The sequence below is a fragment of the Diceros bicornis genome, chromosome 11 (assembly GCF_020826845.1).
Source record: "Diceros bicornis minor isolate mBicDic1 chromosome 11, mDicBic1.mat.cur, whole genome shotgun sequence".
Taxonomy (NCBI): domain Eukaryota; kingdom Metazoa; phylum Chordata; class Mammalia; order Perissodactyla; family Rhinocerotidae; genus Diceros; species Diceros bicornis.
In genome coordinates this window covers 38,194,415-38,220,599 of record NC_080750.1, presented here as the reverse complement: position 1 = coordinate 38,220,599, position 26,185 = coordinate 38,194,415, and the positions used below count along the sequence as shown (strand labels likewise).

The window sequence follows — 26,185 nt, the reverse complement described above, 5'->3', positions numbered from 1 at the left end:
TGGATACTTTTCTTCTGCATTCTAGGAGTGCTTGCCAAATCCAGTCGTTTGATATTCTGCGCTGTCTCTTACACCCCTACTAACTCTGAAGTACATTTTAATTCTACCGTTACGTTCTTGGTTTCATTGTATTTCTTACCTTTTTAAAAACACTCATTTACATTTTTATTTACCTTACAAATATTATTATTTTTTAACGTCTTACTTTGTTTTCTCCTTATTGCTTTCGGCCTCTATTTTAAAGACTTGGCATGTTATAATATAATGACAATGCCAACACTTTTCTAAAATCTTCTTCTGGAACTAGTAGAATATTTTCAGACTTAAACTCTTTTACTAGATTTTTAGAATTGCAGACTACATAGTCTCCCATGGCTGCTCTAACAATGTACTGCAAACTTGGTAGCTTAAAACCACACAAATTCATTCTCTTATAGTTCTAGAGGACAGAAATCCAAAATCATTTTCACTGGGCAAAGTCAAGTTGTCTGCAGAACTGATTCCTTCTTGAGACTCTAAGGAAGAATCTGGTTCCTTGCCTTTTCTAGCTTCTGAAGGCTGCTTGCGTTCCTTGGCTCATTAGCTCTTTCTCAGATCACTCCAGTTTCTTGCTTCTGTCATCACATTTCCTTCTCCTCTTCTGTAGTCAAATCTCCCTCTTGTAAGGACACTTGTGGGTACACATAAAGCCTGCCGGGATAATCTAGGATAATCTACCCCTCTAAGGGTTCTTATTGTAGTCATATCTGCAAAATCCCTCTTGCCGTGTAAACTAAGATTTACAGCTTCCAGGGATTAAGACGTGAGTATCCTTGGCGCCATTTTTCAGTCTACAATAGGGACCTTTCCACTTGTGTCACAGTCACATGGGCTTCAATTTCAGAATGACCTGGGTTCACGCAGTCACTTACCAGCTGTCTAAACTTGGGCAAGTAAATTAATTTATTTTCTCCTCTGTTAAACTGGGGATAAACTCAGCAACCATCTCATAGGGTTATTGTGCAGATTAGATCAGGTAATGTATGTAAAATATTCAGCAATCAAGCTCCTCAACAATTATTGCGATGATTAATGTAGGCCCCAGTATGTTTACTCAGTCCTGAATAAGGACAAATAGATCTATGCAAAGCGAGTGATTACAAATAGAGAGAAAATTACAATCCCCATTATGCATTGTTATCAAGACCTGCCAGTCCCACCCTCTGCACAGAGCTCTTGCCTTACAATAGTGTTGTATCAAATCCTGGTGCTACAGTCAGGCTTACTTCCTTTCCTATTTGTTTTCTTGGAGTTGTAGTGTTCAAGTGGATTGTGATAGATGAAAGTATGGAGAGAGAAGTGGTCCTTCAAAAGCAGCACCCACATTGAAGCATTGTAGGGTAACGTTTTTTGCTCTTTTTAATTTTTTTTCTTGGGAAGTGTGAAGCCTCTTTCTAATATCTTCAAGATGGACTAAGGGTTTTATTTTTATATAAAGGTCACTAATTGCTTTCCTCAATTCACTTCCATCATATTAATTAAAGAAAATTTTTTTCTTATCTGCAAATTGGTGAATGGTCAGACTTAATTTTTTGTGACTTTGAGATTTTTATCTTTTCCTTTATAGTTACAGTATTTTAGTGGGGCTGCAATAAGGGCTGCCTCTTACCTGAAGGTAACAAGCCATACTGAATCAGAAATCATGATTCTTTTTGAACATTTTTTATTCACTATTAGTTACGAAGTATCTGCCAAACTTGTTCAAATACTCGGCAATTCAGAAAGATACCATGCAACAGTAATGCCACTGTTCTGTATCATATTATATCCTAATCCGAATGAAGTTCTCATATATTTTTCTAACTCACCTTAAGCTTACCATTCTTAGTATTTGCTCTTTATCCACAAACAGCTGGTCCCCTCAGATAACCAGAAAAAGGATTAAAGATGTGTCTTATTTGCTGTCTGTCAGCACACACTTAAATAAAATGTTGAATAAAAGCTAGTACAGGGCCGGGCCCGTGGCTTAGCGGTTAAGTGCACGCACTCCGCTGCTGGCGGCCCGGGGTTCGGATCCCAGGCGCGCACCGATGCACCGCTTCTCAGCCATGCTGAGGCGGCGCCCCACATACAGCAACTAGAAGGATGTGCAACTATGACATACGACTATCTACTGGGGCTTTGGGGGAAAAAAAAAAGGAGGAGGATTGGCAATAGATGTTAGCTCAGAGCCGGTCTTCCTGAGCAACGAAAGTGGAGGCTTAGCATGGATGTTAGCTCAGGGCTGACCTTCCTCACAAAAAAAAAAAAAAAAAAGCTAGTACAAAAGGAATTATTTCTTTTTTAGGCGTTTTATAACATAAGATTTGGCAACCAGTAGATATATATAAGCTAAGTCTGTTGAATCTTTACTTCTATTGAATCTTTTTAGAAATAACTCATTATACACGAATGAAAGAAGGTAAATAGTTTGAGTAATTTTAGAATATGTATTGTTCATTTTTGACTATAAATTAACAATATGAATTGATTTAAATGGACATTTCAATCATTGATTCTAAAATTTGAACTAATATAACAGATGGAATTCAGCTGCCCAAGCAAGCTTTTGGGGTTTGATTATTCAAGTGATTAAGATGCTATTTGTCAACTCTAGTTTACCACCCCTTTTAATTATATAGATAATCAAACTAAGAACTGCTAATTCTGTCTCCTAACTATTAATTGTTTGTAATTACCTACAGATTAAAACTGCATGTGCAATTAACTCAAAGAATTAATTGATACAAGAGAATTGATAAAAGGGAAACAGAACAAGCTTAGCATAAAAGAGGCTCTGGGGACACAGGACCACTGAACCCAGTGGTGTCTTGGGCTCTATCACGTCCTCAGAAAGATACATCACACTTTAATTTGGACTTTTTTGGCTCTGTTGGAGGCAGTTGCATAGACTATTTCTTACAAACATTTGGTTTCTTGGTTGACTGAAATAGTATATTTGAAAAGTCTGAACTTCTATTGTCTGTGGATCTTTCGCTGGTATGTAGGTGACTTGGACAAATCTATCCATTTGTGATATAGAGGAAATGTTTGTCACTACAAAGATTACAGAAGTGGTGAATATTTTGACTAGCTAGGAATTTTTCCTTCCTTCCTTTCACCCTCTTTCTTTCCTCTTCTCCTGGCATTATCACCGTAGTATACCATCTTATCAGTTTTCTGTGAGTCATCTGAGTAATTTAAGTTTCTAAAATAACTATGCTTATTAGATTTTAGAAATATCTCTCACTTGTGTAAATAATTGGCTCATTGTTAACTACATAAATTTGAATAGAAATGGGAAATAAAATAAAAAGCCATCCCCAACTGAAATGCATTTAAAAACGATTACCATTATAAACATCAAGATGATGCTGGAAGATGAGGGAAGATGGTCTAGTGAAGCATATTTGGTCCTGAAAATAGTAGAATTTTTTAAAATTCTACTTTAAATAAGTAGAATACTTAAATAAGTAGAAACTTTAAATAAGTTTAAAAACTTATTTTTAAGGCTTTTCCATTCCTTCAGATATTTATGTCAGTTGCATTGTATGGGGCCCTTCACTCTTAACAGATTTGCTGATTGGTTTTTCAATCAATGCCAAATCAGTCCACAAGCATACATTGAACGTATGCTCGGGGCACAGCATTATATTCAGTTTTATGGGAAATACAAAGCAAGTGAAAGACTTTTAAGTCTAGATAGGGAAATAAGATATGCAGAAGACAAGAAAATAACATGAACTAGTGGTATAATAATACTTTTCAAAAAGAGTCTAAATAAGTATTGAGGAAATGCAAAGGTGGGAAGACATCAGTATGGGTAGTTATTTAACAAAATTTTTTATGTTCTAAGTTAGTTGCTATTTAGCTAACAACTCCTTGTTAGCCTGATGGGACCATTCTTTCCAAATTTTGATATTGCATTTTCCCCAGATTTGTTTAATCTCAGAGTATTCTATTCTATCCTGCTGGCTGATAAACTGGGATTACTGATAAGATTTCTTATTTTTTCACTTATCAATATACAGCCTACTCTTGCTCTCTCTCTTTCTTTCTCTCACACATGCACACACCCCCCTAGAATTCAGAATCTTCATTTCTCTGTGGCATTATCTGTGAAGATTGTTGGCTCTGTGAAGAGTTTGTGGAGATTTAGTTTGATATATGACTTTGGTCTTCTTCAAACTATCAGCTTATAACTTTCTACTGACTTTGTGGAATAAATGGGAATTTGTTGCATGTCACCTTCTTGCTCCTGGCTTCTGAGGAGGAGTCATTAGCATACATCAGTGTGTGAATGATTACTTTGAGGATTTTAGTGGAGGTTTTACTGCTTCCTGAAGTGGAAAAGTTATAGCTATATTTTCTAGTGTGATACCTATATAGTGGAGAAAATAATGCATGGCCTTCTCAACTACATGAGTCTCTTTTGTGGATAAACAAGATAGAATATTTGAAATGTTCTGGACTCTCTTGGAAAAATAAATTACGTGGCATTTAGTTTCATTTTGGATTAGGCTCTTCAGTGATCAGAAAGATTCCCTTTTGCCTGTGAGATTTAACCTCGTGAGGCTAATTCTTGTTCACCAGTGTTTACGTAGCTACCTTAATCACACTGCTAATGAACCAGAAGCACAGAGCAATTCCAAGTAAGATATTGTCCTTGCCCTGGAAGAGCTTATAAATTTAAAAAGGAGGTTGGAAAGAGAAGCCCAATTATCTAAAATATGTGAGAACACTTATTGCAGAAGTTAATTAAGGGAAGCGAGTGGGCCAGGGATAGTGCTAGTGAGTCAAGGAATGCTTCAAATTAGTCAAAAAAAGTCCATTAAGAATGTGGGGCTTACACATTTCTCATAACTCTTATGCTATCCTTTTATATCCCCTTGGGTTTTAAAAAAAAGTCCCCAATTTAAGTATAATGCATATGGCTTTTCCTTTGCTATCCTCTTCTCAGATACTAATATTTTCAGGTTCTCTATAACCTCCCCGTTATTGGCATTTGCTTCCATTAAAGAATTTCATTTATTCATTCTGACTTGTGATTGAAATATATGACTTATTATGTTGCCTCTTCTAGAGATTTTATCTTTTTGATAGAGGATAGAGACTTTTGTTGACTGAAATAGAAGAAATACATGTAAATTAAAATGGAGTAGGTTGTGTGTATGTGTATTGATTAGGATGTATCTGAGATAACATCACATTTTTTATTATTTTATGTTACTACTTTGCTTCCTTAAAGGACACTTAGCTTATAATCCTGTAAGTAAATTGAAGCAATGAAATGGGAGAATTTATTACTTCTGAGTTTTCTCTAAATTTATATGAAATTAACTGGTCCATGGATGACTCTGTTCAATTATAGTTTCAGGAAAGAATATATGTATATGAATAGTATTAGAAAGAAAATTGGAAATGTGAAAATAATTTGATTCATTTGGATGGCAGGATTGAACTGAATTTTTCCCTTTTTTAAATTATCAATATTTCTGAGAAACAAATAGTCAAGTAAATCTTAAATCTCCTCCTCATTCTTAAAATATAAGTTTTCTGCAGAAATCTCACATAACAACTGCCATGAGTCAGAAGAAATATGTGGGTTTACACTGGCTAGCCTTTTGCTCTTACAGTTTTAATAATTTCATTTACTTTGCAATTTCAAAACTTTTGCCTTCATAATAATTCTGAATTTTCTTTTAAACTACTTATGTGATAGGAAGAGGAGTTTTCCTTTCATTTTTGTAAGTGCTATTCACAAATATGATTTTGCTTTACGCCTCCTTTGAAAAAAGAAGTCAATGTTCTTGAAGAGAAGGGAGTCAAAAGAATGAACTTACTAGTTTTCTGATGGGAACACTGTATGCAATAAAAATACGAGAGCTTTACTGTATGAGGGAGCCAATTAATTGAAGCCTCTCTCTATGCAATGCTATCACTTCTTTATCTCTCTCTGATTAGATGACAAGATGCAATTTTAATACAGAATAGTGGTGCCATAAAGATGATTTACTTTATCTTTGTAACATTAAGCAGTATGATCAGGGTGTACTTTTCCTGGATAAATATTGTTTTAACCTGCATTGATTCCAACAGACAAAACATTCTATGATTTGAGAGAAATTGTGTCAACAAAGCCTTCCTGTTTGGCTCATGACTCCGGTTTGCCTCTTGTCTCTGAATCATCTATAATGTTTCGGGATTATTATACTGTAAGTATTTGTAAAACTGGACATCAAGTTGAATTACCATTTTTCTGGCAAATTATTGGGTTGATTTTGATATAACATGTGAGACTTTACTATAAACCTATCTCATTCCTAAAATGATTCTCCATTGAAATTCATCTTTTTTTCTGATGCATTGTTTTAGTGTTATCATATTTTATGTAAATCTTGATGATCACCTTAACTCCTAAATATGTGTATTAATTTTTATTTGAAGAGCAGTAATAGCTAAAGTGATCATCACAATGGTTTGCCCCAAATGTGAGAGCAATTGTTTTCTAATGGTACCTACACTGTCATGAGAATGTAATGGAGGCTGATGGAGAATGAAGGCATATGTTACAAGCATGACAATTAGAGGACTGAAAAATCTAAGAGCAATTTCACAACCACACATTGATGGTTTCCTGAATGAGGGCTCTCTAAACCGGGACATGGGAATCTGTGACTTGAAAATGGACTCAAGGCTTCACTTTATGTTCATCTATTCATCAGGGCAAGTCCTAAAATGTCTCTATGCAAATAGTAGAAGAAACTCACGTAATTCTGACGTCTTTAGCAACAGCTTCTTAATAGACTGCAAAATGCTATTTTATAACATTGTGTCTCACAGTGTCTCTATATATGTCTGGGTTTCTTACATCTATCTGTTCTGTTCTGTGTGTAAATGTGTCTGTCTCAGCCTTTCTGTCTTTTCATATTACTAATTATTTTTCTTCTTGACTTGCCATTTGTATTAGTATGCTTGGGCTGCCCTAACAAAATACCACAAACTGGGTGGCTTAAACAACAGAAATTTATTTCTCACAGTCTTGGAGTTTGGAAGTCCAAGATCAACTTGTTAGCAGGGCTGGTTTCTCCTGAGGCCTCTTTCTCCTTGGCTTGCAGACAGCTTCCTTCTTGCTGTGTCCTCACATGGCCTTCCTTGTGTGTGTCGCTGGTCTCTCTCTCTTTTCTTATAAGGACATTAGTCATATTGAATTAGGTCCCTACCCTTATGACCTCATTTAAACTAATTATCTCTTTAAAGGCCTTATCTGCAAATAGTAGGAGTTAAAGTTTTAACATATGAATTTTGGGAAGACAATTCAATTCATAACACCATTAGATAACTGAAGCATATTTAAAAATTATTTTTCCTATTTATTGAATAGTTGTTTATCTGTCATTTTAAAAAACAAATGTTGAGTTTTTCTATTTTCCTGTAAACCGAAACTTTTGAGTTATGTCATGTTTAACTTGTGTTGCTAAACTCTTTGTGAGTAAATTTACTAAAACTAAATCATTGCAACCCTGTTTTAGACAAGGAAATTATATGAATATTATTAAGGAAAATTATGTAAATTTAGAAAAGGAAATTATATGCACATTATGTTACCTGAAGTTCTAACAATCTTTGTAATCCACTACTTTTAGAACATATTAATTATGGTATAGACTGTTGTCTCCAGCTAACGGGATATATATTTCTGATGCATACATGTCCTTAATGAAAGTAATACCATAGAAGGCTTTCATTACCTTTAAGTAAAGGTGAAAAATGAACTGCTGTTTCTCAGCCATCCAGCTCTACCCTGTTTTACACTAACAATTTAGAGACTGCTCCTAGCTGTGCGAAGAAGTACATTTAAACACATTTCTTTGGGGAATACAATTGGCAAGGGTAGATTTGATTGTGGAGAGCTTCGAATGCAAGACTGGGAGTGTTTATCATTGCTGAGCGGGAAATTAGGAGAGCAAAAGGCAACTAAGCATGGCTTTGACATAATAGATGGTGCTTTGGGTATGTGCACATGTCTAGGAAGTTTGGAGTGGACTGGAGTGGAGACTAGGTGAGCATTAATAGGCCTTTTGCATGAGTCCAGTTAGAGGCTTGTCTTATCTTTGCAAACTATGTGGTGGTGGTGATGGTGAATGGATCAGAGCGGGTAAGAATCAAACTTTCAAATTTCTTTCCTGAAGCTCACTGCATTTTCAATTTTCATGATCAGAAGTCTAAATGGCTTCTTTCACTAAGGATTCCCCTTTTGTTTATCCTTTAAAATAATAACAATCCTAGAAAGGATCAAACACCAAGTTCTAAGTAATCTTTTTTCCCATTTTTTTGTTGTGGTAAAATATGAATAAAATTTACCATTTTAACCATTTTTAAGTGTACAGTTTGGTGGCATTAAGTACACCCACATTGCTATGGAACCATCACCACCATCCATCTCCAGAACTTTTTCTTCTTTCCAAACTGAACTCTGTATCCATTAAACACTAATTCCCTGTTCTTCCCTCACCACCCCTGGCAACAAATATTCTACTTTCTGTCTCTATGATTTTGATTTGTCCTTTTTGACTGATTTATCTCACCTAACATAATGTCTTCAAGGTTCATCCATGTTGTAGCATGTATTGGAATTTCCTTCCTTTTTAAAAAAGGCTGAATAATATTCTATTGTGTATGTATACCATATTTTGCTTATTCATTCATCTGTTGATGGACAGTTGCCTTGCTTCCATCATTTGGATGTTGTGAATAATGCCACTGTGAACATGGGTGTACAAATATTGAGTCCCTACCTTTCACTTCTTTGGGGTATATACCCAGAAGTGGAATTGCTGGGTGATATTGTATTCATATTTTTAATATTTTCAGGAATCACCATATCATTTTCCACAGTTGCTGCACCATTTTACATTCCCGCTAGCAATGCATGAGTGTTCCAATTTTTCCACATCCTCATCGACATTTGTTATATTTTCTGTTTTCTTGATAATAGCCATCCGAATGGGTGTGAAGTGGTAAGTAATCTCGATGTGAGTTTGTTCAATCAGTCCAGGAGACAAAAAGTAACTAGGAAAACTGAGAATGTAGAAGCCTGGATTGTTAAAAGAGGAGTAGAGACAGGGCACAGAAATCCCTGTCTTTGATTTTGTGGAAGGAGAGAAAAATATCAGACATTCTGCTTTCAAAACACTCTCTGCAGCTCAGCTACTCTTATCAAAATTTTAATTCCCCTAAATAAGGAAGTCACTGTGGGTATGCTTTCTTTAGGCTAAAAAGAACACTATTGCTTTTAAGCCTGAAGTTTTTGTTTTCTTTTTGAAGTATTTTATATCTTTATATGTTTTAGTTCTAATTGAATAATAATTCAATAATATGTGTCTTTAGTTTTAATGTTTCTTTTCTGCAACTGCAGTCTTATTGTATTAGGACTGTATTAGAATTTCCAATTATTATAAGCAATGGCATATGAGCCCCTAAAACTTCTTTATATGAAGTGAAAGAAACTGCACCCTAAAGAAAAAGTTACTAACGCTACTTTTTATGGTCTCTGAAATACTGAGATATTTACAGCCTTAATTGTCTTGAATGATAATACTTATCTAGGTAACTGAGCATCTGTGAATATAATCCCTTGTGTAACATAAAAACATAATATTACATTGCAATAATATAGGAAAGACCACCATCTCCAACTTTCTTTCTGCAATTTCCATTCATAACTCTTCTTTAAAAGGTTTGTTAATTTTATGATACTATATGAAGTAATCTTGAAACCTACAACCTGGAGGACTGTAGTTGTGGAAAATGACCTTGGTATTTATCAAAATTCTGAGATGCAAAAATTAATGTCTATCAATAGTGCTCTTAAAAATAGCTAGGATAAAAACAAATGTTGACAGAAATTTGTGTAAGTAGTTAATTTCTAGCTAATATTTGGAAACACAGGAAAGAGTGAAATATCTTTTACTCATTAGTTGTCAGTAAGGCAAACCTCTCCTCAGTGCATGGTTAATTTCCTATGTTGCAGTGCTTCCTCTGAGAGGACCTCTGCCATTTGGTGACGCCCTAGAATGAGGATGAGATGACAAGAGAGGGAATGCCCAAGCATTCGTGTGTGCATATGTGTTGTGGTGGTGATGGGGTTCGGGGTTAGGGGAGTAGAGTGGAAAGGGCAGTTCTGTTTGCCCAAAGTGAGAGAGCAGGGTGCATTTCAGATGCTGAAGGAACTTCAGCGTGGCAAGAGAGCAGCATTCAAGAGGGCAAGTGGAAGAAATGAAACTGAAGAGATAAGCAAGACCCCATCATCGTGAAGACATTTGATCCCTTTATCCTTTTAACCCTGGATGAAAAGAATTTGCCTAACCTTGACACTTGGAAATAAGGGATTACAAGCAAATAGAATTCAGTTTAATAGTTGGCTGCATTATAAATAGTTTCGTGTTTCACAGAACAAACTGTGGGGTCTGTCCATTGGGCATTTGGCTCCCCCCCACCCCCACTACCTTGCCTCCCTTCCCTAAGGGAACACATCCTACACAAAAGAGGAGAAAACAAGAGTCAACGGCCATATTTTTCAACATTCTTATAGCTTTATCTCATAAACAAAAACAAAAACAAATTCATTAGGTTTGTAGAAACATATCTTTCAGAAATGAAAACAAGAAATTTCAAATATACCATTCTTCTTCACATAAACTTAATAATATTGACCATAGAACGGATTAACTAGATTTTGGCATGAAATTCCGTATCACTTTTTTCTGGAGAATTTTCTTGAGCTATTTTGGTAAAAGAGAATCGTAAGAATCTAAAGAGATACTCTTCTTTTGACTTGGAAATTTAGATGTCTTTTTGTAATTCTTTATCAAATTGTACTTTCAGAAGACTATGGGCCTTATTCACTTGAAGGATTTGATGATGTAATAAAAAATAATAAATCAACTTTTAATATGTAAAATATCTTTGCCCATTTCTTTCTCCCACGTCATAATTTCTTCTCTCTGCTCTTATCCTTCTCTCCTCCAAAACATTTGAGGAGGTATTGTAGTTATTTTCCTACTCATGGTTTTCTCCCCTGGTGGGCTGCATTGGATAAAAAAGGTCATCTGATTTGATTTTCTGATATTTCTAAGAATTAGTGCAAATCATCACAACCACTAAATTTAAATTTCCATTTACTCAAATGATTTCCTAAACTTTTTTTTTGTCATTTTGGGTAGAAATGAAATTACTTTTTGAAAATCCTATAGTAGGCTTGGGATTAAATTAGGCCCTGAGTTAACAGCTAAGTGACTGATTGTTTTGACATTTTGAACAGCATTCCATCAGCACTCTTATCTGCTTTTTTGTTTATTTGTTTTGGTTTTACTGCAAGGAGTAGTGATGCCTAATGTACATTATTTTCAACCTTCACATTTTAATTTTGAAATGCGTATTTCTTTTCCTATGAAATATTAAAGTTTTGAATCTTTGTGATAGAATTACGTAGATATATACATATATTTTAAATTTACATAGTTGCAGTTAAAAGTCCACATTTCAATAGTTTTGTGGCTTTGCAGCAGTATTATCTGGACCTGAAGTGTGTTTTTATAACCATCACTTGTTTTATTTTATTGACTCTTTCCTTCTAGATAAAAATTCTTTCTGTTGCCCTAGTTAAGATGCTTATCGGGAAAAATAAAGGAGGTACTCCATGCAAAATTCCTTTAGCAATAAATAGTTCAAGACATATAGTCACACTAATTTGGTCAAGACTTATATTCAACTATTCTCATGAAGTTGTAAAAGAAAGCACTCTTGGCAAATGCAAGATTTGGATTGTAATGTTACTTAGATTTGCCCATGTACCACCATTTAAATCACATCACAGTCCACTCATAGTAAACAACATTCAAAAGTGGAGAGTTAGGTAAATGAATAGGATAATTTTAAATCTGTATTTTTGGGTCAATTTCATTTTATGGAGAAAAATCTTTATCTTCTCATTTCTTTTATTATAAAAAAGATTATTGGATTTTTGCTTCTGGAAGCCATTACACAAGCTTTCTTTACTGTAGAAGCCAAAAGAGTCAACCAAATTCTCAATCATATTGACCCTTTATACTGAGATAGCCTCAAGTAGGGAAGATATGTGAGGGGCACTAGGCCTGTCTACATGGTAATAGTGCCCACAGTAGTTCTAGTTCAATAGTCTCCAGTCAACATATGCATTCTTTTTGAGATAAGCTACATTGCTACCAAATGATTGTTATCCAAACCTGGCCACAAGAATGAAAGTGGAATGCAGAAAGCATTCAGATATTAGGTTATGGGAATGAACAGACTGTGCCTGCCCTGGGGAAGTCCCACGGGCCCTCCCTCGGGGAAGTGGGGTATGCTGCTTGTTCTCTAGTAATGGGAACATTAACTAAATTTCTTAAAAAGTAATGAAAGAGAACAAACTGTAAAAAGGCAGCCAAAAAAGGCAAACATCTGTTACTGAACATGTCTCACTTGACTTCCTTTTAATGTTCTTAGGAATAAATTTATGAACTAGGGAAGGTTCAGCACTAATTAGCTTGTTTTCATCAAACAAAATGCACCAGACATGGATATTGAATATGAATGAAAACTTCAGTAGTAAAAATAAGTAGATATAGAAAGTGCCAATAGACATACAAAGTGCTGGTATCCAGGGTTATGGCCACAGGCTTTGAATATTGCCATGGCTGTTAATATTGCATTAACTTAGATTTGCTGTAATTTGCTTTTCTAAATGATTAGAAAAAAATGTTAAAAAGTCAAATGTATTCATTAAACAATAGATGGATTATGTGCAAAGTTTTGCCTTCAGTTACATACCTTTAGGCTAATGAGATGTTAAAATGATTTGGAATAACAAATACAGAGCTACTCAAAGACAGAGTTTTGTAGTACATGCAGCAGCAGTAGTCATAGTTGTGGCTAGTAGTAGTTGTACAGATCCATAATCCTTTATTCAAAACTCTTGGGGTCAGATATACTTAGGAATTCAGAAAATTAAGAAGATAAGTGAATCTGTAATGAAACCTATAATCAAAATGTGTTACTATTTTGCAGTAAAGCATATGAATATTCTCATTAAATGGGGCATAGAGGCCTTTTGTTGGTTGGTTCAGGTCAGGTTTTGTCACCAAAGGTCAGGTGAGTTAAGTTTTCCTCCATATGTGTTATGAAAAAATTGTTGGTTTTCAAAGCTTTTTGGATTTCTGAGTCTCAGATAAGGAATCGTAGACCTGTAGTAGTAATAGTAATAGTAATAGTAGTGGTAATAGTAGTGGTAATAGTAATGGTAACAATAGTAATAGTAGTAGTCATAGTAGTGGTAGTGGTAATAGTGATAGTAGTAGTAATAGTAGTAGATGAAGGTGGATGGGGAAGATAAGGAGATAAAGACAGACACATACATGCACACACACACACACACACATATTACTAGTTGCATAAGGAAAATATTGCAATCGTACATTCATTGTTCTTGATTCTTGGTGCAAGATATCCTGGAATTAATTTCAGAATGTCCATATTTATATCATTCCCAATAATATCCCCAATCAGATGGACATGATAATGTATTGCTGATAGATGCTGCCTCTTGTGAGAGTCCTTCCCTCAACCCCACCTAAAAGAGCATCACTGCTTTCATTTTTCATCACACAGTGTATTCCAATCTGACAGTACATTATGTGCCTCTTTATTGATTTATTCTTGGCCTTCTTTACTAAAATGTAGGCTCCACAAGGCTGAGGATGTTTTAGATCACCGATGCAGCCCCAGTGCCTAGAATGGTACCTCTCATAAAGTATTTGAGGTTAAGAAAACATTTGCTGAATAAATGAATAACAAGCTGTTTGACACTTCTTCTAAAAGGAACACAAGTACACCCAAGGTCTCAAAGCAGTGAAAAACACAGCCATGATAGTATTGTTAAAAAGAGGAAAAAGAAAAAAAAAAGTGATTTAAGGATGTTGCAGAAATCTTGCTGTGATTATTATTTTTTCTCTATTGACCAAAAAGAGTTGTCCAATCCTTAATTCTTTCTTCTGAAATGGGCTTTTTTCCCCATTGCTCTTCTCTGGAATCATAACCATTCTCGTTTTGTCAGGCAATTCTTTGTTGATTTCTCTTTTTCTTTTTTCTAACTTCCACCAACACTCTCATTTGAAGACCCCCTTTTAGACTGCAGGCAAGTCATGTTTTATTGGCTAACTGGAAAGGACCAAATGCATCCCAGGGGCACAAACTCAAAGCTTTGAGTCTTAGGACATCCTGGTAATGAAGACTAGGTCACAGTTGGTGAGACCTGGTTGGTAGTAATTGGGAGGCTACACACTCCCATTCAGTTGTGGCGTCAGGAAATTATTATCTGACGATGGAGATCCTGTCAGTGACAAAAGGCTGTTTCAGGATGCTGTCTTCAGTGATTTGATTCCTAGTCTGATTCCAGTTTTATCCTTGAACCAAACACATAGGACAACTTTTAACCTCAAATTATTTTAGGTCCTTGTATTCTTCTTACTCTGGTCTTCCTATACCTGTTACCACATCTTTATGACCATCCCATAAAGCTTGATGGCCTTATTTGCCTACTAACATGTGTTAAAATGATTTTTATAAATTATACTTGCAATACATATATTTTGAAGAAAACTCTCCAAAAATAAGGAGAAAATCAACCATACTTATAACAACAATGCTTTATATCCTTATTTTTTCTTTCAAAATACATTCTGAACACATTTTCATATTCATTAATATATTTCCTTTACCATTAAATCAATGGCAGCAATATTCCATTTATGGACATAACTCATTTTTGGTTATTTTGGCAATTCAACAATGCTTTAATGGAATCTAGTGCACTATATTTGTAGTCAAATTTTTGTGCATATTCTTAATTTCCTTAGGATAAATTCCTTGCAGTGGAATTGTTGGTATGCCCTCCTCCTCTTTTGCTTTGTCTTTTTATATGTATTGTTAAATTGTCCTCCAAAGGAGTATTGGTTTTGGGTTTTTATATAGATTTTTCACTGCTTCTACCTCAAAAACAAAAGTACACAAAGAAAAAACAAACCAATAACCAAGTAAAAGTAGACAATCATATATGAAAATGGCTTAGCATAGTGTGACTGGATTGTAGTAAGAGCTTAATGAATTATAGCTGTTATTAATACCTTTATTAAATTGTTAAAGCATTCATTAAAATTGTTTCATTAAAAATTTATGATAGCTTATAAAAATATATAGAACATGAAGTATTATACAAGTAAAGACATCAGGGTTTATGGAAAAGAGAATAGAAAAAATAAAGTTAAGATTTAGGTAAGTATACAAAATTTATAATTTGGTATATTATATGTTAGTAATAAGAAAGCCACAAATTTAGCTGTGGATGTTTTAACAACGAATGAAAAAAGAAGATATGATGATTAGTCACTTGATTCAGAGTATTTCCATAAAATAATATCAAACCAGAAAAGTGTACCAAGCAGTTGATTGTGAAGAGGGTATTGTGAAATAAATGTAGCATATAATGTACTCAAAAATATACTTTCAGAAAATGCAGTAATATGCTATTGTCGGGAGAGAGGGAGAATCTCCCTCTGCCCTTTTCCTTAGGGTTCTTATGGCTGGCCAAATAATTAACAAGACAGGTTAGCAGGAGAAAATAATACCAAGTTTAATAACATGTATACATGGGAGAAAGCAGGGACACTGCGTTTCTCAACACAATAGCAGAAATTCTCGTCTTAAATACCATGTTCAGCCAATGACCAAGGAGGATGTTGGGGGTGGGGGGAGTCAGTTACAGGAGATTACCACTAAAGCACAGTAAACAAGAGTAAGGTTATTATGCAGATTTAAGGCCTCAACTTCCACATTGATAAGTCTCTAGAAATGAGGCCATCCCCCCTCTTCCCAAAACAGAGAGGGAGATACGTTTACAAATGGAGATTTCCCTTATAAATGTAAATGTCTGTCTGGCAACTCCTTGCAGGGTCATCCAGAGAATGTGGCCAGAGAGACATAAGATGGGCTTGTTGGTGCCTTTTCTATTGTAACGTCTATTTTACATTATATTACAGCCATCAGATAGAAGATCTGTTCCAAGAAGGAGTTACTATGTCAAATTCTTTAGGCAGTTAGTGGGGGAGGTCAAATGTCCTCAGAGAAAACAACCAAGGTAAAGAGACAGATTTCAGGGTGGCCAAATCTTGATCTCCCACACTATATATTGACCCTATTTTAATCATTAGACCAAAGCAAAATTTGGGGAAAGCGCTTTTGCAGGGGTGGGAGGATTGGGGGTGTGGGTTATTCTGATGAGGTGATGTGGAAACAATATGGTCCTAATATTCAGTTCTCTGCTGATTTAGTTGAAATCAGAGATAGATTTTAAGATATCTTGAGGAGTGGGGGGATATCCTTTAGGCCCTTGCCACTCCATGGATCAATAGCATTGTTATTATCTGAGAACTTGTTAGAAATGTGGAACCTCAGGTCCCACTCCAGATCTATTGAATCTGAATCTGTATTTGAGCAAGATCAGTAGTGACTTATAAGCATATTAATGTTGGAGAAACACTGTTTTAGGTAATTCCCCATCATATTTTGGCTTTTAAGTGAGCTTTTGATAAGTAGTGACAATGTTTACGAGGTAATTTTTTTTCTTTCTGACAAATACCTGAAGTGCAGATATTCTTTGTTGAATTTAGAGTCATGTGGTGGGATAGGAATGCATTTTCTTGTGAAAGATGAGGAGTAAGATTATAACCAATCAAAGACATCAGAAACACATTCTCAAATCATAAAATAAAACTACAGTGAATGTCAAAATTGGCCTGGGAAAATATGTCAGATATTTTGAGAATAGAGCTTTTAACCAAATCTGGACAATTTCAGTAAGCCAATATATTCATTCAAATATATCCCGAATCTCTGAGAATCAGATCTTAGTGATTTATAAGCACATTAAAGTTTGAGAATCACTGTTTTACATAATACCCCAGAAAAGTCCTCCAAACAAGTAGTGATAATCAAGTTGTAGTTAGGGGGCTGGGCAGCCTTTGACCCTGATGCATTTGACTGGCAGTTCTAAATCCCATTATGATTAAGTCCCACTGATTCCCTACAAAATCACTGGCTCCTTTCTAAGTGAAATAAAAGTGGAAATCAAGTAAAACTGCTGAGTGCTGTGGGAGATCAAGATTTGGCCACCCTGTTTTCTCTGAGGGACATTTGACCTCCCCCACTAACTGCCTAAAGAATTTGACATGGTGGCTCCTTCCTGGAACAGATCTTCTATCACGATGGCTATAAAGATAATGTAGGATAGAGGTTACAACAGCAAAGGCACCAAGCCTCTTTTATCAAAAAACTCTGTCTCTCCCTGACCACATTATCTATAGATGACCCCGAAAAGAATTGTCCTCCTGCCCTCTGAAGTCCCAGGCCACTACCCGCCCCCAACACGCTCCTCGCCTTTAGCTGCAATACTTAAGCAAGCAGCTTAGACAGAGGGACGAGTTGCTCATTTCTGAGTTTCTCCCATGTATACATGTTATTAAACTTGGTATTATTTTCTCCTGCTAACCTGTCTTGTTAATTATTTGGCCAGCCAGAAGAACCTTAAGGGAAAGGGCAGAGGGAGATTCTCCCTCTTCCCCCGACAGTTTCAATCAATTAAAAGTATAAAGTAAATTCCATTACTCTCTTTGTTCTCTGTAGTCTGACTGTTTTCATAAATTAAAAACTTACCACCTGTTTCCCCAATTTTACCTTCTGAATAGAGCAATATATTGAGTTTGAATCCCAGCCACCTCCTACTTGTATAATCAAGATAAATATATTAGACTTCTCAATTTCCTCAGAAAAAGTAGGAATTAAAATATCTGTTTTGCAGTCTTGGTGAAGATTGAAGAAAATGTACATAAAGAACATAGTAGGTTCTAATTATTAGCTATAACAATCTATCAGTTCTGTGATGCAGTCCCAGACCTACCACACAGTATGTAAATCTCATGATAATAACCAAACTTACCATTTAGAATGGTTTCACAATCAAATAAATCCCAAGCAAATACACAAATGGAAAAGATTGAATTCAACGTTTTAAAATGTTGTCCAGTTTTTAACTGAATTGTTTAGTAATTAACTACCTGGGAGGTTACCTTAAATCCTAAGGGAGAAATGTATTAAAAATCAAATAAGCACCTTGTATATATATTTAAGCATCAACTTCAACATCAATATGAACACAAGCATATTAACATGCCCCCAAATTGTAAAATAGAAATTCATTTCCTCAATTTGTCTTTTTAATTCTAGCTGATAAAAGAAATCGGACACGTATTTATTTATCAGTCACAGATTAATACAGTTTAAAATTTCAGAATAAGACGACTCTTACCTGGCAGCAGCTGTTCCATCTCTTGCCATTCTTGAAGTTTAGAGTTTCCAAGTGCATACATAAACCACAGGAGAGATTTGGAGCCATGCAACCTCCTAGGAAGTTGTGATGTACCTGGGAAACCCATAGATTCCCACGATCTTTTCCTTCTTCTCTTTCTTTAGGGGAGAGATGCTCATCTTAGGCTTAAAGAATTTTTCTACCATATTATTTTTTAAATTTCTATTGTTTTTTATGTCAGTTGTATAAAACAGTGTGTTATACATATACGTATCTATCTCTATATATATATTAAAAAGTAATACTAAAACGAATATAAGACCTAAGGAATACAACTCTGTGTTTTTTCCTTCCCTTCATATCCTGAGGAAACCAATCTCCTTAATTTTATGTAAATTATTCCCTTGCTTTCTTTATAGTTTTAGCACATATACACGTATTCCTAATTAGTATTTTGTTTACTTTTGCTTATTTTTAACTTTATGTATATGGAATCATAATGTCTTCTCTCTCTTTTTGCTCAACAATATCTTTTTGAGATCCATCAATCTTCACAAATGTCTATGTGTGCCCCCGTGGTTCATTCATTTTCGTCAATGTGCGACATCCCATTGAATGACTACACTACAATTTAATTACTCTTTCTATTGCTGAGAGATACTTGCTTTTTTTAAAATTTATATCCTATTATGAACAGTTCTGCTACATTCTTTTACATGTCTCCCGAAGAGTATCTCTAGGGCAAGAATTCCCAGCGTCAGTATGAACCTGCACCCTGTTGCATCAAGAATGGGTTATACAGAGGCCGCCAGAATATTGATCCCTTCAGCCCTGCAGGCAGGTGGGCAGGGCCTGGGCGTTGGGAGCTCAGGAACTGATTGTTGATGACATGAATAATTGATGGCTTCTAGCCACAGGCATAAGGGAGTAGAGTAGAGCCTGGAGTAGAATGGCTCTGCTGGCCAGTGGGCATATGTTCAGTTTCACCAGGCAATAGCAAACACTTCTCCACTCCCAGTGGCAGTATGAGCATCCCCATTGCTTCACATACTTGACAGCACTTAACTATGTCAAAATTTTAACCTTTGCCAATTTGGTGGTTGTGAAATGATATTTCTTTGTGGTTTTAATTTGCATTTTCCTAATTACCAATAATGCTGAGATTTTTTTTTCACACGTTTCTGGGCCACCATTATTTCTTCTTTGTGAACATCATACAATTGTATTTTTTAAAATTTGTTTAGATGCATTTCTACTCCTTTTGTTTTGTGCTCTCTATTTGTTCTTTTCATGTTGTCGTTTTTTTTCCCCTCCTTTGTTGTCTTTTTTGGAAATTGATTGACATATTTTCCCCTCATGTTCCATTTTTCTAGTACTAGTTTGGCGTTGTACTAGTTTGGCATTGTGCTAGTTTTCCTTGCACTACTTTGGCATTTATATTCTTGTTTTTACTTTTCATAAGTGCCAAACCTATAGATTTTAATATACACATTTAACTTAAAGTATCTTTACCCTCTTCCCACCTCATACAGACATCTTAGATTGCCTTAACTACTAGTGTTTAGTTCTCATTTTTTTAATCTCATAAATTAGACACACATTTTGTTTTATACTTCATTGTTTGTTTAGGTTGACCTACATGCTTACCAATTTTTTCTTTTTTTTACCTTCCATTCCATCTAGCATCACAGACCTATAGGATGATTTTCCTTCTCAAAAGGAAACCTGAATTATATCCTTTAGAAGTACCTTAGTAAGGGTCCTTTGGCAAAAAACTTCAACTTACATTGTATTTCATTTTCCTCCTTCTCAACCATACCTTCTCAGCATTTTGAAGGAATCATTCCCCTTTTTTTTTCACTGCCAATGTTGCTGCTGAAAAAATCAAATGTTTGGAAAAATGAGATGTTTGACCAGTTGTCTTTCCTTTGTAAGTAATCTGTCTCTATCTGTCTGCTTCGAAGGACTTCTTTTCATTGTTGTTCTGCTGTTTTATTATGAGATGTGTAAGTGTGGTTTTTATTTTTATTTATTCTGCTTGATTTTTGTTGGGCTCCCTAAATATGAAAAGCAGTGTCTTTCAGCATTCTGAAAAAAAATCTCTGCCATTATCTCTTCAAATACTGTCTCTCTTCCATTCTTTGTTTATAAACTCTAGTTAAAACTCTATGAAACTCTACTCAGACATATGTTGAGTCTTCCATTCAATTGTCATTCTTTGTCTTTTTTCCCCCTTTTTCATATTTGCCATCTCTTTGTCTCTCATTGCTGCATCCTGGGTCTTTTTTTTTCCTCCTGATTTGTCTTTTAGATTATTGGTTCTTTTTTATTTGTGTGTCTATTCTTTTCTTTTGAGTCTATTCTTCTTTGAGCTATTCATTGAGTTCCCAGTTTCAGTAGTTATATTTTTCATTTTTAGAATGTCTAGTTGTAATTTTCCAAATCAACTTGGTCAATTTTGATAATTTTTGGTTCCTTTAATGTATTTCTCTAAGCATATAGATATGGAAGCTCATTCTTGTTTTATATTCTGTACATCTTAATTATAGTATTGCAGTCTTTGAGGTTCTCAATACATAGTTTGTTATTTCTTCTGATTCCCCGATTGCTTGTTTTTCATGTTTAATGACTTTTCTGATTGTGAGCTAGTTTTTCATGGTATTTTATTGTGAGAATTCTTTGAAGCTTGAGTTTAAACTGCATTCTTCTAAAAATGATTGATATTTGCTTTTACTGGGTGCTTTAGAGCACTACCAAACTGGGACCACTTTATTCTAAATGTTTGGCCTTTCTTTTGCGGTGGGGGATGTGGGGCATTGCAGGTAGTATGAATTGAGCCCCCAAATCCACATGAATGAGGTGTTGTCATCAAAATTCCTAGGGGGGGAAATTTTTTCACTTGCTACCCAGAGCCAAGGTCATCACAGACATGTAGTATCATGGTATCTTTTTCTCCTTCTCTCTTCAGGGAAATTTTTAAATCCTATTTATACTCTAAGGGTATTGCCCTCCCAGTACCTAGGTTTTGTGAGGGATGTTCTCAACTCTGACATTCCTTCATGCTCTGGGTTTCAGTGTATGTCTCCCAACTGCAGGGCATATAGCTCATTAAAACCCAGGCTCCAGCTCATCAGGAATTGCCATGCAATCCCCAAGGCAAAGAAGACTTCAGAACTCGTACAATAGTAAACTCAACATTTCTTGTGGTTTTTGAGCAGAAGGGAATTCCATTATACTTTCCCAACAGCTCAGCTATGCATTAAATGTATGTTCTATTTTTAGAATTTATTGTAGTATTGTGCTGTGATTTGTTGCTATGAACATAGTCCTGAAAACAGAAGCCCTATTATATCATTTACAAATAGGTTTCAACCCTCAGAGGGACTTATAGTGGGATGTAAATTTCTCTATTGTGGGAGATCAAGATTTGGCCGCCCTGAAATATATCTCTTTACCTTGATTGTTTTCTCTGACAGACATTTGACCTCCCCCACTAACTGCCTAAAGAATTTGATGTAGTAACTCCTTCCTGGAACAGATTTTCTATCTGATGGCTGTAATATAATGTAAAATAGATGTTACAATAGAAAAGGCACCAACAAGCCCATCTTATCGGAAGTTCTGTCTCTCTGGCCACATTCTCTGGATGGCCCTGTGAGGAGTTGCCAGACAAACATTTACATTTATAAGGGAAATCTCCATTTGTAAAGGTATATCCCTCTCTGTATTGGGAAGATGGGGGATGACCTCATTTCTAGAGACTTATCAATGTGGAAGTTGAGGCCTTGAATCTGCATAATAACCTTACTCTTGTTTACTGTGCTTTAGTGGTAATCTCCTGTAACTGACACCCCCACCCCCAACATCCTCCTTTGTCTTTAGCTGAAGATGGTATTTAAGACGAGAATTTCTGCTATTGTGTTGAGAAACGCAGTGTCCCTGCTTTCTCCCATGTATACATGTTATTAAACTTGGTATTATTTTCTCCTGCTAACCTGTTTTTGTTGATTATTTGGCCAGCCATAAGAACCTTAAGGGAAAGAGCAGAGGGGGATTCTCTCTCTTCCCCTACACTATCCAGTTCCTTCCTTCTCTTCAATCTTTGTATCACCTCTTATGCTACGTTTAAATTCTTACATATAAACTAGTAAATTCCTATAGCTTTGATCTCCCTTGGAGGTTAAAGAAACTTTGTCTAGTGACTGGTAAATGAACAACCTATGTTTTGTTGGGTCATCCTCTTCAGTTTCCCCTAATCCGAAAGTTGAATGGCTTTTTGAGGCTATGGCCATTTCAGAGTGACCAGCATTACCTTTGGGATCCCTCCACTTCTCTTAAGAAATGTAAAGAAAGTACTACACTTAAGAACACCTTCCAAAATGGAGGCTTCTCTGGCTCCATGGGAAGATTTGGGGAAACTATAGTTTTCCTAGGCCTATCACGAGTTCCTGGGGGTGGTTCTATGGCTTAAAACCTTCCTGTGGTTTGTGTGTGTTCTTGGCAGCTCTAAAATTCAATAATGCAAAGATACTGACTTGTGAAAGATCACAGTATGATGTGTTTGGTGCCTTCTGGTTCTGCATGTGTGCAAGTTATTGACATTTTTCTGTTTACACCATTTCTTGTACAAGAAGCAGTTGCAGTATAAGGAGTGCAGCTCACTCTATTTCACAGAAGGTGCTGGTGATATGACTGACTTCTGCTGGGGAAACACAAGTGTTAATATTAAGCTTGGCAGAAAAAGCTTTTCAGTTTATATCACATGTTTTAATGTGTAATTTGTAATTTTATGTGTATATGCCATTAATGATTTTGTCTTCACAGTTACCTATTTTTAAACAAACCATTCATTTTACCTTTAATGGTGTGTTTATATATGCTTCTGGTAGGGTCACAAAGCTGTTTAAAACTATAAAAATGCCTTGCTACTTAGAAAATAACTTTTAACCATATTTGGAGGTAATATGTCAATTATAGATTGGGGGTGTAATATGCCAATTATAGGTTACCTTTTTATAGCAAACATATTCCAGAATTTCACAGTAGTAGTAGTAATATAGAAAGATGTCTAGCATTAAGATGCAAAATGAAAGATTTTCTTCCATATTTCATCTATGTTTAATCAATGCAAGAATTTAATCATTGGACTCTGAGAGAAATGAGCAGCATTGTCAAAAGGAAAAAAAAAATTCCAGATGAGATTGGAAAGAAGAGGAGAATTGATGGATTAGACAGCTGCTTCTAAAAAGAAGCTTAAGATGTAATAATATTGTGCAAATTATTAGAATTAAGCGTGGTAGCAGTTAAATTGTGGGATTTGAGAAAATAGATGGGGGAAAGGAGCGTGAAAAGTGGTTTGGAATAAATCCACACAGGTTGTTAAAAACTTTTGAAAATTTTGACACAAGGGTTTAATAAATGACTTACATCTTCAGCCAAGTATTTAGAATGTCTTATTCCAAATGCATTGTCATGGAGAGACTAGGAACTTGAAGAAGTTGAAAGAAGCAGGTGGCAGCTATGGAAAGAGGAAAAAAAGATTTTGAAAGAGAGTGGAGTTGAAACATCAAAGCAGAGTGGACTTGAGATTTGAATAGATAAGTATGCAGAAAACTAAGACGTAGGGAAAAAAAGAGACCCCTAAAAAAAAAGGACTGCTGTTGACTTTGCAAAAAGGGGACCAAAAAAACCTCAGTTTCTAATTATGTTAGGTAGGAAGAAAGAGACACAAAGGGAGGTTGTGAAGGCAATAAAGTCGCAAGAGAGTACCAGGAAAAAATCAGAGAACATTTTAGTAAGGAAAAATCCTCAAGAATGTTTGCCTGAGACTGTTTAATTTAGCAGCCTTCACATTTGACACCCTTCTTCACGGACAACGTGCCAATTCAGTCAGTCTGGCAAGAAGGAACCAGTTAAAAAAAATTAAGTTGGCAAGTGTAAACTTGTATCATATAAGGACAGTGTGTTCCAAGCCAAGCATATTGTTTTGTGCAAAAGCATGGACTATGTAGGTTAAAAATTATTTTTTGTAGCCTTGAGTATGTGTCATGGAACATCTAGAGAGCCACTTTTAATGTGTTTTTCATGTTTCATGTTTTATTATCACCTACATGTTTCACATAAATTTTTAAAAGTACAGTATTATCCTTGAGGATGATTGTTTACTTTGAAAAAGAAAACATGATCAGGGAATTCTAAAAGTAAAGCAAATACTTGAGAGATGCAAAGTAATTCTCAAGGTTATTGTTGCATTCTAACAAAACTGTAGAAGAAAAGTTAATTTTTGATCTTAAGGAATGAATGGCATGAAATACAAATGAATGTATACAAGAAATATTGCACCTGAAAGAGCAGGATAAGACAGAATGAAGCTTAACTCTAAAGGAGAGATTTGTGATTTGTTTTTAAACAATATTTAAACAATATTTAAAACGATCACTCTATCTTAATACTGTGTATTTTTCCAGTACAAACACAACTTTTTTCACATTTTGTCTTTATATTGATCCTTTATATATTCTGGGGTTTTTATATAAGAGACTTCTGTGGCTTCACTTGCCAAATAGTGGTTAAATATATATTTGAATCTTAAAAAGCAAAACTAAAATAAGCATTTTCCTTCAACTGATACTTAGAGACATTGATGGATTGCATAGCCAATTTATAATCTGCCATGACGATTATTTTGCACAAAATAATTTTTGAAGAAATAGTCTCAAATTAGAGGAATTCGAGGTAATCTTGATAAATAAGTAAAAGGTTAATAGATTTTGGATTGTTGATATTGTCTTCTCCCTCAGACTCTATAAGAAGTTAGTAACAGAAAGTGTCTTGGTTGTTGATATATGGTGTGCTCATGTTTATAGGTATTAGTTTAACCTTTGGATCATGCCAAATGACCAGAGAGGCAATGGGCCATTTATTTTGAGGTCTTGTAGAATTATCTTCCTGAGTTGTTCTTTCTACTGTTGACCAACATTGAAGGATTGTATAAGAAAAAGCCATATTAAAGACTCTGGTGTAGTTGTTGAAGAGATGCTGTTGAAGTTGACCATTACATCATATCAGGCTTCTTTTGAAGGACTCGTGGAAGAAATTTTTCACAGAAAATATTTGCTTCTCTTATAGACATTGTGAATGTTAGAACTACTGTGTTTCCTTTGTTACTTTGTGTAATAGTTTGCCAGGACTGACATAACAATATACCACAGGCTAGGTGGCTTACACAAGCAGAAATCTGTTTTCTCACAGTTCTAGAGGCTGTAAGTTCAAGATCAAGGTGCCAGCAGAGTTGATTTCTCCTGAGGCCTCTCTCTTTGGCTTACAGATGGCTGCTCCTCGCTGTGTCCTCGCGTGGCCTTTTCTCTGTGCATGCATGCCCCTGGTGTCTATTCCTCTTTTTATAAGGCCACCAGTCCTATTGGATGAGGGCCTCACCCTTATGACTTGTTTAACCTTAATTACCTCCTGAAAGGTAGGTATCTCCAAATACAGTCATCCTGGGGATTAACGCTTCAGTGTATGAATTTTGGGGAAACACAGTTCAGTCCATAACACTCTGATAGCTAGAAATTTGAGAGCCAAATCTGTGTGACACATCAAGCAATATCAGAAAATATTTGACATTATTTTCTACCCAAACTTTCCCTTTAGTTTGATTTTCTTATTTGTTATCCTTTTTCATATGTACTGTATTTTTGTAAGATACTTTAAATCTGTTTTATAAGACAG

General features: G+C 35.3%; 1 protein-coding gene across 1 annotated transcript in view; it reads left to right on the top strand.

The window, feature by feature from the left end:
• IQCM (IQ motif containing M) overlaps positions 1-26,185 on the top strand; it is a 334,584-nt gene that overhangs the window by 84,541 nt on the left and 223,858 nt on the right. The window contains exons 6-7 of the mRNA XM_058549817.1: positions 6,118-6,233; positions 13,862-13,870. Coding sequence (XP_058405800.1) covers positions 6,118-6,233; positions 13,862-13,870 — 125 coding nt within the window. The remainder of the gene's footprint in view (positions 1-6,117; positions 6,234-13,861; positions 13,871-26,185) is intronic.